Source organism: Anolis carolinensis, chromosome 4 (genome assembly GCF_035594765.1).
Source record: "Anolis carolinensis isolate JA03-04 chromosome 4, rAnoCar3.1.pri, whole genome shotgun sequence".
NCBI classification, from domain to species: domain Eukaryota; kingdom Metazoa; phylum Chordata; class Lepidosauria; order Squamata; family Dactyloidae; genus Anolis; species Anolis carolinensis.
The window spans coordinates 125,307,500-125,326,557 of NC_085844.1; the positions used below are offsets into that span (position 1 = coordinate 125,307,500).

Here is a 19,058-nt window from a genome sequence, read left to right on the forward strand (position 1 = left end):
GGTGGAAGGAGTATGCCTCCAGTCCCCGTGGGGGTGGCAGATGAGTCCATAATTATACAGTACAGTCTCGGTTATCCGACATAAACGGGCAGGCAGAATGTCGCATAAGTGAAAATGTTATAATAGGGAGGGATCACTCGCTGGCCTCCCCTTTCTGCCTTCTCCAGGCCTCGGTTCTCTACCCTTTGTCCCAGCAGCAACGGGGTCAGTGGCAGAAGCCGCCTTTGCTGCCCTCCCTCGCTTGCCCGCTCACTCACCGAGCTGGGTCCTGGACCTGCTGCCACTGCCGCCTTTACCACTGAGACCTGGCCGGTGAGTGAACGAGTGAGCGAGGGAGGGCGGGTGAGCAAGGGAGGGCACCAAAGGCGCAGAAGCAGCAGAAGCAAGAGCTTGGCCACTTCTTCCAGGCTTCTGCTCCTGCCGCCACTGCTGCCGCCCACCTTGCCTCGCTCTCTCTCTCACTCACTGGGCCGAGCCAGGGCAGCGGTGGCAGAACTAGGGTCTGGCCTGGTGAGTGAGCAAGAGAGCGAGGGAAGGCAGGTGAGCGAGCGAGCGAGCATGACAAAGGTGGTGCCGTTTTTGCTGCCAGGATGAGCTGAGTAGGAAGCCAGGATCCGGATGAGACAGGGAGGGGAGGTCAGGCTCCTGCTTCTGCCGCCCTCCCTCCCTTGCTCAAGCAGAACCAGGATCCAGCTGGCCGGGAGGGTGGGTAAGCGAACGAGGGAGGGAACAGCCCCAAGATGTTGGATAATACCGAGTGTCGGATGAGCGGAAGTCAGATAACCGAGACTCTACTGTAGTAATGATGGTGATCGTTATATTCCCCATATGAGGCATAGTAGTGACTGGTGAGGGTGGTATGAGTCTGCTGGGGGAGAGCCCATTTGGTAAAACAATCCCCTAGATGGGCTTCGGGATTGCGAGCCCTAAGATCTGGCAGATAATGAGCAGTAGTAGGAGTTGGGAGTGATATGAGAAAGTGGTAAGATTGGCGCGGAGAGCGACCATGTGATCAGGAGCCTGGACCCACTGTCTGAACCCACAGCTTTAGTCAGCTTATTTCTGCTTATAACAGGGGCCACCCTCCAAGGTAGGTAAGGGAGGAGTCTCAGGCACTTCCCCTTCAGACAGCAGAGGCTGGAGGTGCTCCACTTAAGAGCTTCCAGAGTGTTTCAAATTGCTCCACACATGCATGGAAGAACTCATACGTGCGATTTCACAGAGACCACAAAGAAGAAACACAAGATTGAGCAAACATACTTGATTTTAAAAAATAGCAAAATATTTGATAGTTTATAAATCAATTTATTTACAGGTTTAATTTTCTTAAAGTACATCTCAAATTAACAAAGATATTTACACTGGTGTATACAGGGACTGTCCTGGCTTATTTTACAGTCCATAATTACAAGAACCTTAACACTCGGTAATCTACTGAGCCGTGCTGCACAGGATGTGTGAGTATTGGCTGAAATTGACCTAGAAACCAATATGTTAAGGTTATTTACACACACACACACAAACTCACACATGAGCAGTTTAGTATCTGCACAATATATTACATGGGGAAGAAGAATCTCCCTATAACGGCTCCATAAATGTATATAAAAAGGCTCTGCAAAAATCAAAGGAAAAACTCCTATTTACTTCAACATATTACAGTACAGTTTTTCCACTTTTATTTCCTTTTAATGTCAAACTAGTTCAGCTGAGAGTCTGCTTAGCCATATCAACCAGTGTTTGTAAATATAAAAACCCAAAATCCTACAGTTTACATAGAAACACTTTGCAAGTGTCAACTGTTTTTGCTGCTGGAACATAAGTATTTAATTCTGTTAAAGTACCAAAAGTGACTGAAAAATATTTGTGGTGCAGTTACTTCAATGGTCTCTGAATGCTGTGCCATGGAATTTCTTTAGTGAACACACGCTTTTATTCAAGTATTGCAAAAATTGCTAAGGCCACGTTTTCTAAGATCATTAATGGGTCCTCTCCCCACCCATACCAAACCGGCCACAAAACCTAGCTGTTGTTTCTCCCCAAAGTTAAGCTAGTGAAAAGCCTAAGGGACACAGTGCACTGGGAATTTTTCCTATCCAAACTCTTTTGAAATGAATGGGAATGATACATGAGTACAGCTGCACTCTCATCTAACTCCTTCCTACTTAAATAGGAAATTTGCAGAAAAAGGATGTCACAACTTCTATAGGTCAGGAACAATTCTACAGGAAGAACTGCTGCTCTTTTTACTTAAATAACACTTGCTTTCCTTTGATCTCAGAAGGAAACAATGGGACATATTTAACTTAATCCATATTTTCTAGCTGTGGTTTCATCTTTAGTTTCAACATTATCAGGCCACATATTTATTTCCAAGATGAATTCTGTAAGACATAACATAATTCAAGTGTATCTCAGGAAAAAGAATGACAATCTCTGTTATCTGTTGAAACTCAAGTCTCCTATGCAGCTTCAACACTTCATCGTGAACTATGATATAAAAAGGATGATTCCCATTCTCCTCAGCAGACTCCAATTTAAAGGCCATGCCTTCGTGTAACATATATATGTGGCCAATGCCATATCTCATTAACATCAAAAAGGATACCTGGATTGAAACATGTCTTACAGGAAGATACGTAGCTCAGGCTGTGCTCACAAATCTTCACATAGCAAAGGCATGTTTTAAACATATACGTTTTCACAAGGGTGAGAACATAAAACCTTTCAGGGTAAACTAGAAGTTCTTTAATGCAGTCTCATAATATGTGCTCATCTTTTTTTTGTATTTGAGACTAGAAAAATGACCTTCCCATTTTTAGATTTTTACTGAAAAAACTGCAAGAATAATCCAATATTTCTAGGGGGGAAAGCCGCAAATTTGTAAAGGCTGTTGCCACAAAGAGGTGGAATGGTTCAAACTATGTCATGGCTTGCTTAACCCAAAACTACAGATTTCAGTAATTTTTAAAAGCCGAATTTCCAGCCTTTTTCAATGCCTACACCAAATGAAGCTGCTGTATCAGAATCCCATATTCAAGGCAAAAGCTTTAGGATGTGCAATGTATCACTATTGCTATTGTTTCTAGTAACCTCAGGAATTGCATTACTGTTAGTTTATTTATATTTTTCTCATATATATGAATACTCCCTCAGTTCACAATAGGGGAGCCCCAGAAGTGGTAAAACCTAAGACACTGTGAAATGATAGCAACATATCTATTAAGAATACAATAACTTTTGTTTGGGAGTTTAAAACCTGTTAACTTCTAAAACACAACAGCTCATTCCACCAGATCTTTTTTAGAGTTGGCACCTAACTCTTAAAGTGATAGAGATGCACTAAGAAGAAGATATGCTGGGTATTTTCACTGCTATTTTGATCTTGTAGTTCTTCTAAATAAGTCTAGTCATACAAAATTGGAAACTGACAAGCTGGCTATGCCATATAGCAGGGTTTCTTGTTGGATTGGATTCCAACTACTTTCTCTGTACAATCACAGATATAAGGGGCTGCCCTGTTTGTGTGTCACTGCAAAAGGCAAATAAATCACAAAAATGATTTCGAAATAAATGGCCAATAAAGGAGTATTGGCAGAAGTATGTTTAGTTGGAAGCCCAAGGAATTAGATGCAATGAAAGAGGAAAGGGCATAGCTCTTCCCATATGCACCTCTTGGTTCATAAACGTCTTTGGAGTGCCTTCTCCCATGCTTCCAAGTGCTATCTCCACATTAATACATGTCAGGAGATTTTGATTCCTATCAAGTAAACTAGATTTTAAATTAAGGCATTAGCATTCAAGCCTAGATCAACTGTGATCCCTTGGAGAAACACAGGGGAGAGGGAAGAAGAGAACACTGTGCTGGCAGCAGCTGTGTCCTGTAGGACATTTGGGGGCACTAGGGGTGAATGGGAGAAGGATGTTTTTAATGCCAATCCAGGTGTTCCCCCTCAAATTCCAACTGTTTCAGGTGGCTTTTGCATCATCATGCCTCTTTCCTACTCTACAGTGCAAAATGTGCACTTGGTTCTTTGCAGATCTCTTTAAGATGGCATTTTTGAAACAAAACTGTGTATCTCTATTTTTATAAGACAGATACGGTCTTGATAAAAGATACCTTGTGTTGAATCTGGAGTTTAAATCCTATAGTAGTGCAATTAGTATAGCACTAGACATTTTTTCTGACATAACATGTTATAAAATAAGTTAAAAGAAATTCTATATGCATACAAAACAAATCCAGAGTCAAGCACTAGGCATCACTTTCTTTGGTACATACATACCCTCCCAGCCCTACATAATTCAAGTAATGACTCCACCAATACATCACTGTAGGGTGGTAAGCGAGGGAGGAAGTAAAGGGATCAAAGGCTGACATTTGCAAGCATTTCCCCCCCAACTCTTACATGTCAAGAGCCTGAGAGAATCCTGAGTACCTACAAACTTGGAAGCAGCTGGTAGTTCACTGAGGAAAGGATGAATATTGTGGAAAACTAGGAAAATTAACCCAGATTAATATTTAGTGACAACATTTCACTGTGCTTCGTGAGAAGAATACATATTCAGAAGAATACATCTCTACCTTAATGTCTCTTGCGTCAATCTAGTTCCACATTTTGAAACAGAAAGATGGAAATGGATGGGAAACAGAACAAAAATCAATGGCTGTTGACAAATGCATGTTTGGACTGTTATATAAATATGAGTAAGATAATTTTAAAAAATAATGATAGTTAACAAACTAGAACAGCAGTTATTAAAATGAAGAAAAACATTTACTAACAACTTCAGTTTATAATTCTGGGTATTCAGTGCTCAAACCCAAGAAATTACCAAAATGTATCTGAAATGTGCAGTTCCTATAGCAAGACTGCAACAACAACATCAAAAGTCAAATGCCAACTGTTAAACTGAATTGTCAAACATGTATTAGGGGGGGGGGGGAGAGTAGGGTGAAAAGATCTAATAGGAAAAATTTATTTGGAAAAAATCCAGTGTAAACTCTTCAAAGGCAGCATGGGAAGGGATGTGTGATACCATGTTCTGTCATGTCTCCACCTATATTAAAATGACATCTAACTCCAGGAGTAGGAATAGTGTGGCCCTGCAGGTGTTGTTGAACAGCAACACCCAGCTCTCTTCACCATTAAGTATGCTAGATGACATTGCTAGGTATTTCGGTTCAACAGCATCTTCATGGCTGTACAATTTCCACCCCATCGCATTCAAATAACAGATTGCTATAGTAAAACTATAGCTTTGATGTCACACAAGCAGCAGCTTCTTCTGTTTTTCATTGATCTGGTTAAGGACTTCGATGGTCTCTCTTATTAAGGCCTCAAAAATTCCATCTGCCAGTTGCATCTTCACATATAGCTCATCTTCATCATAGTTCACCCACTGAGCTTCTTCTTCGTGTAATTCTTGGACCTAGAATTGAGAAGAGCAATATTTTTAAACACACATCCATGTAAATATAAATGAGCATATTCTTTTTCGACTACCCATGTAAAAGCTGTTTTGGGGACAACATTTTGGAAGTATCTGTGAATTAAGTTGAAGGTTATTCTGTGGAGAAGAGAAAGCACTGCAGCTGTTCCAGGGGATCAGCTGCCCCAAGCCACCACTGCAGCTATGTCATTGCCAAAGCATTTGCCAGGCATGGGCAAATCCACGCCCAAGGGTCCATGGGCAAATCCACGCCCAACAAGGTACTTCGAGCATTTTCCCCATTTATCTTCCCACAAAAAATATAGATGCTCGCCAGCAGGGAAGGCCTGTTTGGCTCAGCTAGCAAGGTAAGCCCAAAATGCCCTAGCTATGCCAGGAAGTTCAGAAAAAATATTGTATCTATAGAAACTACACCAAATACATTCTGTTGAAAGGAACTGAAATGGACAAGAACATACAAGCCCATAAGAACAAATGATTATTGATATACACATGCTCTCTTATTTTTTTTCTTGAGATCTAACCAAGAAAGCTTTCAGCTAAAATTTCTGGATACAATGTACAACTTCAAGAATGTTACTGACCAGTAGATGATCCACTCTGTCTCGTTTTTTGCGTCCAAATTTCATCATTTTCTGCCAGTCTGTTTTATTGTTTGGCTCCTTTCTCAGATTCAAGAGCTTTAGCACTTCGTTTGCTATAAAAGTCTAGAGTTAGGAAAATACAAACAAATATAAAAATAAACAGAAGTTTATTCACATCATCTTCTCTAACAATGTAATCCCGTAGCTAGAAACTCTTTCAACCAGTACATTGCAACACAATACATACTGAGGATCCAATATGTTTCCTCTTTTCTGACTATTGCTCTGGAGGACCTAGAAAATGCCTAGAGGGAGCATATTGTATGGTGGTACAGATATGGGTGTCGTAGTCGACTCAGTTAATAATTTTCTTCCAAACTGCAGCAGTAACTATTCATTTAGATGTAAAATGCAAGATTTAATTCCTAGATTGCATATCAACAATGTTGGTAACACCTTCCATCTTCTTGCAAAATCTTGAATTTTAGAGGCATTATATGAGATATAGTTTTTCAAATCTTGACCACCAACCTTTGGTCAAATTACTGGGATAAATTCAAATGTCAATCCCAGCTAGAGTAGACCCATCCAGTCAATATGAAGTGGTCAGGTGACACTTATGTGAGTGTCATTAATCCAATGGGTCCAATGTAATGGCGACGAATGACTGGATTTAGCCAATTTATTAAAAAGAGAAGCAGACATCTGCTTGGAAGACTATATGATGCTTAAGGTTTTTTTTTTTACAACAGTACCATGAAAGTTTTGCATTGAAGTCTAATTTGCTGGGATATTTTTGAGCTATCCGACTAATTTCAGTTTTGTCTGCCATAAAAGAGTTCTGGCCCTCCCGCAATATCCTCTTGATCATAGGCAATAACTGAATATTTCATGAGAAATCATGCAGGCACACTACAGATGAGTCGAAAGTGAGGATGGCTAGTGCATTTGCTCCTAGTTGTAGCTGCATATGGCCAACTCAAGTAGGTGGACATCAACAGATGACACTGCTATCTGTTTACCATAACCTAGGATTAAAGCCATGAGCTACTTTCAAGGTTGCTGAAGTGCTGGAGAGCCAGAATTTTGTTTAAGTTTTTCTTTTTCTTTTATTTTCAAATTGTTTTGAGCTTTTGGTATTTGTTTAACATAGAATAATTAGCTATATGTTTTATAATTAGCATAAGTATGTAACAAGATGCATGAAAACCTCTAAATAGGGTTACACTCCCAAGACACAGTTTGGTGGTACTTCTGGATTCAATGTTTAGCCTGGAGGCGCAGGTATCTATGGTGGCCAGGAGGGCCTTTGCACAATTAAAACTTGTGTGCCAACTGCGGCCGTTTCTTGAGAAGCCAGATCTGCCTTAGTTAAATCCCATCTGGATTACTGTAACACATTTTACGTGGGGCTGCCTTTGAGGAATGCTCGAAAACTTCAGCTGGCCCAAAGAGCTGCAGCCAGGTTGCTCACTGGGGTTGGCTACAAGGAATGGACAACTCCCCATTGCAGCAGCCCCACTAGCTGCCAATTTGTTTCTGGGCACAATTCAAAGTGTTAGTTATGATCATTAAAGCCCTAGACAGTTCAGGTCCAGGCTATTTGGCTGACCACATCCCCTTATACAAACCTGCCTGGACCCTAAAATCCCCTTCAGGAGAGGCCCTTCTCTCAGTCCCACCTCCATCTCAAGCCTGGTGGGTGGGAACGAGAGAGCGGGCCTTCCTTCTTGGTGGCTGCCCCTTGATTCTGGAACTGCCTGCCCAGGGAAGCCAGAATGGCCCCCTCCCTGCTGTCCTTCTGGTGGCAGGCTAAGACCTTTTTAATCACAAGCTTTTGAAAATGAAGGTTTTAAAGATCAACTCTGGGGTTAATATGGTTTTTAACTTTGAATATGTTTTAATTGATTTTGACTGTGAAATCTGTAATGCTGTTTATATTTAATTTTGTTTCAATGTTTGCATATTTGTATATTTTAAATTGTATGCTAATGCTTTAACATTAAGCCACTTTGAGTCTTTTTTGGGAGAAATTAAGAGAGTACACATAAAAATCTTATATACATTGTATCTATCTCATCTTATGTACACTGTTACACAGTTAAGCAAATTATAAAATATATAAGGCCCAACAACACAGAAGTCATATTGGTCTAATTCTGCTAAATCATATGACGGTAGAGGCTCAACCTAGTCTGATGTAGACTTAATCCTCTTCTCCCCTTAGTTCCATGATCTGGGGCAAGATATGCAAAATTAGCAAGAAAAACAAGACGCAACCATAAATGTCAACAGAAGGATGGCCAACAATGCTCACTTGCCTTGGTGTAGCTTCCAAGTATGTTAACATAGAACTAACTTTCAATTGTTTATGTAATGTTTTCTGCTTAGAAGTCATGTCTTAAAGCTACAGTTTTCAAAACGGAGCTCACAGTTCAGTTGGAGTGCAGTGGTGAAACCCAATCCTAGTGGATTGCTCCTCCCGAGAATGAAGTTTATGTTGTATGACTAGCAGTTGATTTTCACAAATATCAATCTTGGGTTCTAGACACTAATCAAGGCAAAGACATCATCCCTACCTTTATCTCTTCAAGATCGTTTGGATCTTTTACTCGACGGAAGTAACCGGAAGTAATCCTACATGGTTTCATCCAAATAGGTTGATTCAAATTTGGATCTTCTGCAAAAATCTCTCCAAAGATCTCTCTTGTTAGATCAAACACTGCCTTCAAAATAATAATAAAAAGAACATTAATTTTTGAAAACCCACCATTATTCTGTTTCTAATCTCAACTGTCTAGGATGTCCATTGTACTGCCCAATTTCGCTGAATAATAAGTTCAACATTTTGAAAGCAATTATTTTCACATCGGAAAAGCTCTGCCTGAGAATGTACAGACAGTCTGAATGTCTGTCCAATGTGCCACCTTCCTCTCTCTCTTTTCCCTTAACACACTTTTAAACAAACATACCATACCCTATTTTATGTTATAGCCCATTACTAATCATTGAAAATTATTTCAATGAATGCTAAGGGAACAGCAGTTGCCATTTGCCTGAATCCAAATGGTAACTACTTCCTGCACTCATTGAGGAATCAAGAACTATTTTTCAGCAAAAACGAAAATTTACGATTCCATTTTTTGTTGTGTGAGCTCCCTTCCTCACCACTCTGAAATAATAACTCATTTAATTTCTGCCAAGTAAAGCAAGGAAAACACATGGTAAAAAGATTTTTAAATGTAGAAGGTATTTCCTCCATCATATTCTTAGAACAAAAAAAAATCAATGAACTAAAAAAACCTTGAAGTAATTATAAGGAAAATAGAGGCATCGTGCTCTCATTATTCTCATAGATCAAGATGTCAGAAAGAATAAACATTAACTCCATCCTTCATTTGGAAGAGAACAGAACTGGAAAGGAAGGGAAGACAAAGGGAAGTAAAGACAAAAATTGGGGATCACAAAAGTTGGAACACATCCAGAAGACTTTCTTGGTCCCTATCTGGAAATTCCTTCTTTCAAAGAGCTGTGGCTTTTTAATGTACTTTGTGCACAAATATTGGGTGCATCAGTTCTCCACTGATACCTGTTTGTAGATCTGTTTGCTAACAGCTTCGATGTCACCATCCCTGGAAGAATCATTTGTGTCCCTGGGAAGACTGGTAGCCTGAAGATCATGCCCCATTTCTTTACATTTCCACAGTTGCTCAGCTGCCACATGCACCAGGTCTTCCACTTCTCCTGCAGTATGTGGGACAGCGAAGGGCTCTTCACATGGCTTGGTTAGTACTTTGGGGGGCTCTAGCTTAGGCAAAACTGCTGATTCTTCAGCTTGTTTCTGAGGCAACTTACGAGAACTCAAGCCAAAATCCTCATCAAACCAATCTTGGTCATCTCCTAATACACTCAAGAACTCCCGGCTAAGCTCCAGTTCTGCCAGCCTCTTGGCAAGCTCTTCTTGGCCACTGGCACCAAACACTGGGCTTTCCTATACAATGAAAAGGAGGTTACTATTCAATGCAATGTTAACATTTCCTGTCATATGCTTCACATTTCAATATGCAAAGCTCAGACACCAAGTGGTGAATAATGAATACTTCTTTCAATAGTCAGAAACTTAATGAATAAACTGAAACACAGGGTTCTATTTTAATGTCCTTCTCCTCTGTCAATCTGAAAGTGAGATATGAACATCACTATCTATGGAGAAAGTCAGGATTTTAGTGCAAGTGCACTCTAATCCAAGTCTTATTTACTCTCACTTCAATCCCTGGGAAGAAACATATGGTCCTCAATGTAAAACTAGGCAATGCACTTCTTAACTAAATAATGAAATTCTGTCTTTTAATACATGCTAGGTATCAAAATTAAACATTTACTGATATGAAATCAGCATGTGCAAAGTTTACTAAACAGCCCAATCTTCCTTTTTATGAAGTACAGCTTAAGCATTGTCTGCAGAGATTCATGTAAATGCATAAAACAGCCACAAATGACATTAAGAAAAGTAATTCGGGATCCAACACTGAGCTAAGGGGTTGGGAGCCACATTTTAAGAAGCAATGCTCTAGATCAGGGATTCTCAAACTGTGCTCTGTGGAGCCCTTGGGGCTCCCTGAGTGATAGTGAGAGGCTCAGTGGTGTCGTGCTTCCTGCCGCCTCCTCTTTCCTCCTCCTGAGGAAATTAAAAGTTTTGAGCTGCTGGAAAAGACAGCAGCAGCAGCAGCAGTGTCTTCCCAGGGGACAGACCCTTTCTCCCACCAGCTGCCCATTCTTTTTCTCGCCATGCAGACCCCACCTCTACTTTCTTTGCTTCCAAAAACCTATTTCTCTACCACCACTCACAGGGTGCTTTGACTGTGTGTTTCCTACCTAGCAGAAGGGGGTTGGACTGGATGCTTTCCGGGGTTTCTGCTGCTGCTGCTGCTATTATTATTATTATTATTATTATTATTATTATTATTATTATTATTACTACTACTACTACTACAAAGGCTGGAGGGCCATCTGTTGGGGGTGCTTTGAGTGTTTTTCCTGCATGGTAGAGGAGGGTTGGACTGGATGACCCCCTGGGGTCTTCCACTGAAATACTGTTAAGCTTATGTTGGTTAAAATTGTTCCTCATTTTAAACTTTGTATTGTATTTTATTTCCTTTTATTTTTGCACTGTGTGAATTAGTTGACACAAACACTCTCTATCCATTGGCCACTGGCCCGTCCCATGCCTGATATACATACATTATATATAATATAATATATAAACATTTCTTGGCGCCCCAAGAGAAACTTATGCTCTAGACAAACTACACAGAATTAAATGGAATTTATGTAACAGAAGTGCTTATTTCTTATACCATTTGTAAAAAAAAGAATGTGACATTAAACATAGGAACCCCACATGCATGTGATATCTGCTTCTGAAACAATGGTAATCCAGAAATTATTTGTCATTTAGTATGAAGCAGTACATTATTCCCCATACTGAAATGTATGGGAAACAGGACATGTATACAAACGGTTATGACAATCCACCACATTATGGCCAGTTATATTTTGTAGCTGATAATCTGGTATTACTTTTTAAAATCATTCTGGAAAATTGTACTTACAGGCCTAGGACACATATCTGGAGAGGAAACTTCTTCTCTATCATCATCCAGATCAGAACTGATTAAAAGGCTCTGCAGGTCATTTGTTGTAAATGTTTTTTCTTGGACAGCACAAAGTTCTCTATTGCTAGATAGAATTTTTTCATTCCTGACCTTCTTGATTTCTTGCAATTGACTGACTGTGTCTTTCACAAAAGCTTGCAGCAGACTGTCAGCCAGCAAGCCAACTTTTTCCTGTTGATCAACAAGTTCTTCTTCTTCTTCTGATGGGACTTTAAGTTGTGCTTCTAACTGGCTTCGTTCTTTTGTCAATAAGTCCAGGAGTGGAGTTGCAGACTTCTCCAAAACTCCAGGAGAAAGGCAATCTGACTTCTCAGTATATTCCTGCCAAGAAGGCTGTTGCTTCCATTTCTCAGGGAATAAGCTTTCTGATGTTCCTTCTGCAGCAACTGCAGAAGCCTCTCTACGGGCATTAGAAACTGAAGCAGATATAATATCATCATCATTTTCAGAGGATTTTAGAGAATCAACAATACTTGTTTCTTGATCAAGCTCTTCAGCAGCAGCAATAAAGTCTGAAACAATATTTCTCTGCGAAATCAGTTTTGTATTGTCTCCAGCTAAAATAAAGCCCTCTAAAGCAGACATATCACCCAGGAATTTATCCTCATGAGCTGTATTCGTATCATTTTCCTTTTCTTCTGGGCTTTCTCGGTTGTTCTTATTTGCTTTATCATTATTGTCTAATGTATGTTTGCAGATGTTTTTATTTGAGTCCAAGCAAGTATCAAAACTTTCTGAATTATGAAATACTTTTTGTGGAGGCGCAAAAATGCCATGCTTTTCTTTACAATCAAAATACCGAATGCCATTATAAGTCCCATTGTTGTTTCCTTCTGGCTTGTCTAACTCAACACCAGCCCAAAAACCTTTAGCAAAACTTGTAAAGCCCTTGAATCTTAGTGTCCCAGGCTGGACATTACTCACAAGAACTCTGTCACCGATATGAAAATCTAGGAGAGCTTCTTCTTCGTCATCTTCTGCCTTGGAACTGGAAGCCCACAGGGATGAATCAGCAGGAGCAGGTTCTCTCTCAACCTCACTGCACTCCTTACTCTTCAGAAGTTCTGTTGGTGATTTCAGTTCTAAAACTCTCTCTAAATGAATGCTGCCTGTCACTGACAAAGACTTTTCACTGATACATTCACTTATTTCATCATCACTTCTAGTACTAGCAGACCTACTCCTGGGTGGTTTTGTATGCCAGGATTTATCTTTTCCATCAGACAATGTATCAAGACCACCCTTGCAATACTGAGTAAGAAGTATTCCATCTTTTGATGTTTCTTTTTTTGAGGAAGACCCTTCAAAATCATTAGAATATGATGACTCTTTGCAAATAGAAATCTTTTCTGAAGCCAAGTCTTCATGCAACACCCCCTTATTTATTCTATTCTTGACTGACACAGCATTTTCATCATCCGTGGACCTTTCCTCTGGCATCTTCTTTCTTTCAGGGATATCTACTGAAGGAAAGCCAAATTGCTTCTTTTCTAGAGAATCAGCCTCAGGACTCCCATATGTATTTGGAGAACTTCCAGGTAAATTATTTTCTTCTACATTGAAAGAAGAAGCACCAGGTCTTACAGAAGCCTTATCAACTACTTCAGCTATATGTGATTTTATGGATTTAACACCTTCTTCTACTAGAGATTTGTTACTGGAAATAAAAGACTCATAATTTGTTGTATCTTCAAGCCTATTTGGGGACATCGGTGATGATTTGTTTATGTCTTTCAAAAGAACTGATGAAGCCGAACTGTCTAAAGAATCACCAGATTCTGCTCTAGAGCTTCTTGTAATCTTGAGGAGTGGAGATGAAATTCGGGATTGCTCCTCTGACCGAACCTCTGCCTCAAGAAATTTCTTGGTGTATGGAGATACATATTTCTCAGAACGAGAAAGAACATCTTAGGAAAATAAAGACAAAAAACAAATATGCAACAGCTGAATATTTAAATCGTTATGCAACGTATTTGTTATTTAGTCTCAGTAAATCGACTGTTTAAAAAAAAACACAGTACAATGGTAAAGCTCAACAGCAAGGTTAAACTGTGCCATCAATATGCTATTTAGCACATATATCCTGTTTAATAATACATAAAGCATCTTGGGTTATTTTCTTAAATGCAGCACTGTAATCAATTAAAAATACACTGTACATTTTTGTGCAGCACATGCATTTGGGGTCAAAATGTACCCAAAATACAGAACAAATATAAAAGCTTTTTCCTTAAATGGAACCAGTTCATACTTCATGGCTTAATTATTATATAGTATATGAATAACAGTTAACATAGTGATTCATATTAAGTTATAAAATTAACTATTCTATATAAACTCAGGGAAGATTTGATTGAAGAAAAAATGCATAATCCTAAAACAACTAACCTGGGGGAAGGTCAAATAGAAACCCATGTGCCTTTTCCATACCTTTCATAATATTTCTTACTTTACATTGTCGTAGAAAAGTCAAATATCTCCCACTTTAGGTCTAAAGATCAGTCTGAACTAGTTCCATACCAAATCCAATACTATTTATAAAGTTTACTCAACACTTTATGATCATATTATTGGGGGCTTGCAAACGGGATTGCAAACAGAAGTTGCAATCCAACCCATCACGTTTCAAATTATTTTAATTTAAGTAACCAATAGTTTATATACAAGCATATGACGAGTAAAGTTTCGTTTGTTTCCACTTCCTCTTCTTATATGTTTTGTGTTTCTTCTCAAATTTCTACATCACCAACTCCTTCCAGATTAAAAGGATTCAATGTGTTGTCGAAGGCTTTCATGGCCGGGATCACAGGGTTTTTGTATGTTTTTCAGGCTGTATGGCCATGTTCCAGAAGTATTCTCTCCTGACGTTTCACCCACATCTATGGCAGGCAACCTCTGAGGATGCCTGCCATAGATGTGGGTGAAATGTCAGGAGAGAATACTTCTGGAACATGGCCATACAGCCTGAAAAACATACAACAACCCTAAAAGGATTCATTTTAATTATAATTGAAGAGTAAACACTTCCAATAATTTTGTATCAAAGAGTTATAGTTTTAGAAAGTAACTTGGTGAAAAATTGTAATGTAAAAAATAAGGTAAATTCAAACTACTTGTAATTTAACTTTTACAGTTAAAAAGTATATTTTTAGCTTGATAATAGTATAGTATTAGTTTATCTACAATTTGGTTCAGACATTTTACATAGTGTAACAGATGCCAATTTTTCAGTATGAACTATATTCTTAGCATTTGTTTTCCAAGCTACATACCAGCATGTTCTGCAATGGACTCCAAGGATCCTCTAGAACGCTCAGAATCAGTTAGTGATTTCCAACTTTTTGATGTATCAGATCTACAGTACAATTCAATATAGGCAAGAATATACAAATGAATGAATTACAAAATTCTCCAAAGAAGGACATTCTGTAGATAAGGCACTGAATTAAAAAAAACACCTATCACAGAACTAGAGGCCTCTTGAGAGAGTGCTAGAGGGTTAACTTTTGCATCAATCACCCTTTGGCTATTATTGTGAATTGGAGGCAGGTGAAGTGACCCTGGAACAACCGCTAATAAGGTTTCAGGTGTGTGTATAAAGAGGAGGGTGTATTATAATGGGGCAGATTAAGCTAGGAAAAAACAAAAGGGAGTAGCCAACTCTCTTTCCAGTTCTTCACAAATCTGATACATTTGTTCTGAGACATTTAGTTTTTCTGTTGTCTGTTCAGATAAGTGTAACGGTTATCATTTAGTATGTGATTTTCAAGACTTATGCTGTCCTGGCAAGTATTATTCTCCCTGGCTGGATAACAATGGGGATGTGAATCTATTTGAATCATGCCCATCAGGTTACTAGATGCACATAATCAATGGACAAGGAAGAGATATCACCAGTCTACTATGATCCCCAAGCAATTTTCCAGGATCCCTACCCATTTTCCAGCTCGCCCCGTACTTATGCTGAAAGGAAGGTACGGCAGGGGGCGGCTGAAAGGATTCCCGGACACTCTTAGCCGCCGCCTACTTTCCTGGGGCCATTCTCCCAGCAAAAGGGCAAGGCCGTTCGCCCAGTCCTTATGCTGGGAGGAGGGCCCGAGGAAGGCACACAGCAGCTGAGAGTGATCCAGAGGGCTCCCAGCCACCATGTGTCTTACTCCCCCCTCCTTTCAGCATAAGGACACAGTGAGGACAGGGAAAATGAGGAGGGCCGGACATAAGCACCCAGAGGGGTCACATCTGGCCTGCAGAACTTAGTTTGCTCATGCCTGGACTAGGCCACAGCCACTGATGTCATGGTCACGCTAATTATTATTTGTATTGCTTAAATTTAATCCTGAGAAAAATGGCAAAGAGCTTAGTCTCCTTTTTAAAAACTTGAAATGGCTAATGTCAAATGCATTTGATGAACAAACATCACCACACAAATCTGCACCATGTTATCCCTTTTCATTCTGATCTATAATACATAAGATAAATATGGAGGCCAGAGCCTTTTCCAGAACGCCCTACTTTTAAATACCCTACAAAAGTTTAACGTTTTTCAGCAGATTTGTAAATATTGTTTTTCTGAAGTTGACTTTTGAAGTTGATTTCTGTAGTTATTCTGTCTATATATGGATTGCTTTAATTATCCTTTTGCACTTTGTCACCAACTTGATTTAAAAAAAGGAATGTATGATAAAATTATGTAAATACTCTATATGCAATATTTGACACACTAGAAAAAATATTGGTACCTAGATGGGTTTTTTCCCAAGAATTTTCCAATATATTTTGTTTCTCAATATATGCTAAGTTTATATATGTGAAAGAAGCAGAATCTTTTTCTAAATATAATGGTAAATATTTAGAAATATTACCTATGGAGTGGAGGTGGTTTGATCTTTGGCTTTTCACTAGTTGAAGACAGTGTCTTGATTTGAGGTTTAGCTGTAGGTGTTGCCTCCAGATCCCCATTCAGTTCTGCTTCAGTCTTTTTGATGAATTCATCATAAGTCTGGCAATAAATGAAAGAGGTCATAAGTAATCTGTGAGCCCAGTCTCTCATCTTGAATACACACACACACATACACACAGTGGCTTTCTTGTAAATATTTCCTTTTGATTGGTTTTTAATATTAAATTTACTTTTGACACATCCTAACTTTATAGAACATATCTAAAAAAAATTTCAACTGACAATTTATTAACTTTCCTAGGTGCATTGAGAATATTTTTTATTTCTAGTTTTTCTAGTCAGCATCACTATATTACAACCCAGGTTTTTGAAGTACGCCTACTAATTCACTGCAACATGGGTTTTAAAGGAAATACCAAAATATTCATTTGTAACACTGGTGCTGTTAATATGAAGACAGGCAAAAATATTTTCACCTTGACACATATTTTTATGGAAGATCTTTTTCAAGACATTCTTACTTCTAATTGTTTGATCAAACTGGCCTCCTGGGCTTTCAATCTCTCCTTATGCCTCTTTTTTTGTTCCTTTCTCAGTTGGTAAACAACAGACTTTCTCTTCCGTAACTCATCCTTCAGGGCTCGGATTCGGCTTTCCACATCACTTTGATCAGATGTAGTTTCTGACAAGGTATATTTTAATACTTTAAGAGAAAATGTATACTTACTTTACAAAAATCAATCGCTTACAATGTATTCGAGAACAGTTACTTTTAAAAAAAACCTGTTGTCATTGTGTAAATCCCTAATACCAAAACTAACAAAGTTTAAGTGCATGCCATTTTGTTTGCTCATGTTACACTCCATTCATGTTTTATCCATTCATTTCTGTTGCCTTTCTAGCATTCTGTGGATATGGTGCTGTGATTTTTGCTCACATTGTAAAATGTCACCTAATTGGATGATAACATGAATATATTAATAGTAAATGTTGGCGTCTTTATAAACTTAGGGGCTGTCAAGTCTTCCAGACAGAGTAATGAACTTTAGTGAAATTGAACACTTATGCAATGTTGATTTCAATGAAATTTAAGAATATCCTCAGTTATATTAATCTTTACATATAAAGGTTTTATAGGAATGTCTTTCAAACAGAACCATGTTTTAGATCAGTGGTTCTCATCAACCTTTGGTTCTCCAGGCATTTTGGTCTTCAACTCCCAACAATCCCATCCATCTTATCAGATGTTAGGAATTGTGGGAGCTGAAGTCCAAAACACCTGGAGGAGCAGGGTTTGAGAACTCTGGTAGAACCCCCAACCCCACCCAATGGTGGGCAAAACCCTCTCAAAAAAACAAAACCCCTGGTCCTCCTCTGCTGCACAAGCTCTGTAGACTAACTGTACATCATTTTTACAGAAAATAATGAAGAATATAATGCCCTGCCTAAGAGTTGAATTAAAAGGTAGTTCTTAGATAAAGGACAGTAAACGTAAGAGGTAATGCTTACCTGACTGGGTCATGGACAAAGACTCATCAGACCAACTGTAGGAAACATCTTGAGATTTTGTAGACAAATGAGGTTGCCCGTCTATTTTGTGGCTTCCCTTGCTATGTATTTGTTTTGAGTGGGACGCACTACTCTTGGAAGGAGACTAGGCAAAAGGAAAAACAGTAATATATTTATAAATCAAATATTCCGAAAGGCATGAATGGGTTCAATAAACTAATTACTGACATGGAAAGGAGTATATCTAGACTGAAGAAACAATTAAAATTTGTGAAAGTTTACAACACTGGACACACAATTCACTTCAATGTCTAATTCAGTTAGGAAATCTATTTGATAAATTTTGAACTAGACACAGTATGTTTTGAAGCAAATAAAGAAGAGAGGAGAAAGTAGATAAAAAACAGATAGGGGTGGAAAGTGACAGGTATAATGGACAAAGGTGGAATGGGAAAGTGTCCAAAGGTAAATAACAGAAAAGCGTTATCTGTTCACAAGTCATAGGTAAGTTTTCAGCCAACTACGTGAACTTTTTATAGCGCATATAATCAATGGCTAAGAAGTAAAGCAAATCTTTTATATACTGCCTGAGGAAAATTGGCATGCAAGTACTTTAAATAAAAATCCTACTGACCGCAAACATAATATTTCATTTCCAGATAATTTTCAGTCAATCCTCTAGTTCTTTTCAATAGAAACATTGTTTCCTAATCCCAAATGGTTTCAAATCATACTCTGTATCTATCAATATAATCTTATCTGTATACCTATACCTACTCAAACTGAAAATTCCCAATTTTCAATTGGACAACAACAACAACAACATTAATTCTTTGTTTATATTCTGCTTTCCCCCCTCATGGGACCCAAAGCAGGCTACAACATATTAAAATCATGTAAACAAAAATCTAATTACATTGATAAAAAATCCACACA

General features: G+C 38.7%; 1 protein-coding gene across 6 annotated transcripts in view; it reads right to left on the reverse strand.

Moving 5' to 3' along the window:
- Positions 1-1,284: 1,284 nt before the first annotated feature.
- cep350 (centrosomal protein 350) overlaps positions 1,285-19,058 on the reverse strand; it is a 92,998-nt gene continuing 75,224 nt past the window's right edge. For 4 of the 6 annotated variants that reach the window (XM_008108908.3, XM_008108909.3, XM_008108907.3 and 1 more), the window contains 9 exons: positions 18,123-18,267; positions 17,135-17,316; positions 16,576-16,712; positions 14,986-15,068; positions 11,651-13,620; positions 9,628-10,029; positions 8,618-8,764; positions 6,039-6,161; positions 1,285-5,433 (listed from right to left, as the gene is read on the reverse strand). In XM_008108908.3, coding sequence (XP_008107115.2) covers positions 5,269-5,433; positions 6,039-6,161; positions 8,618-8,764; positions 9,628-10,029; positions 11,651-13,620; positions 14,986-15,068; positions 16,576-16,712; positions 17,135-17,316; positions 18,123-18,267 — 3,354 coding nt within the window. In that variant the 3' untranslated portion in view covers positions 1,285-5,268. The remainder of the gene's footprint in view (positions 5,434-6,038; positions 6,162-8,617; positions 8,765-9,627; positions 10,030-11,650; positions 13,621-14,985; positions 15,069-16,575; positions 16,713-17,134; positions 17,317-18,122; positions 18,268-19,058) is intronic. The other 2 variants (XM_008108910.3, XM_008108912.3) reach the window with 1 other exon arrangement.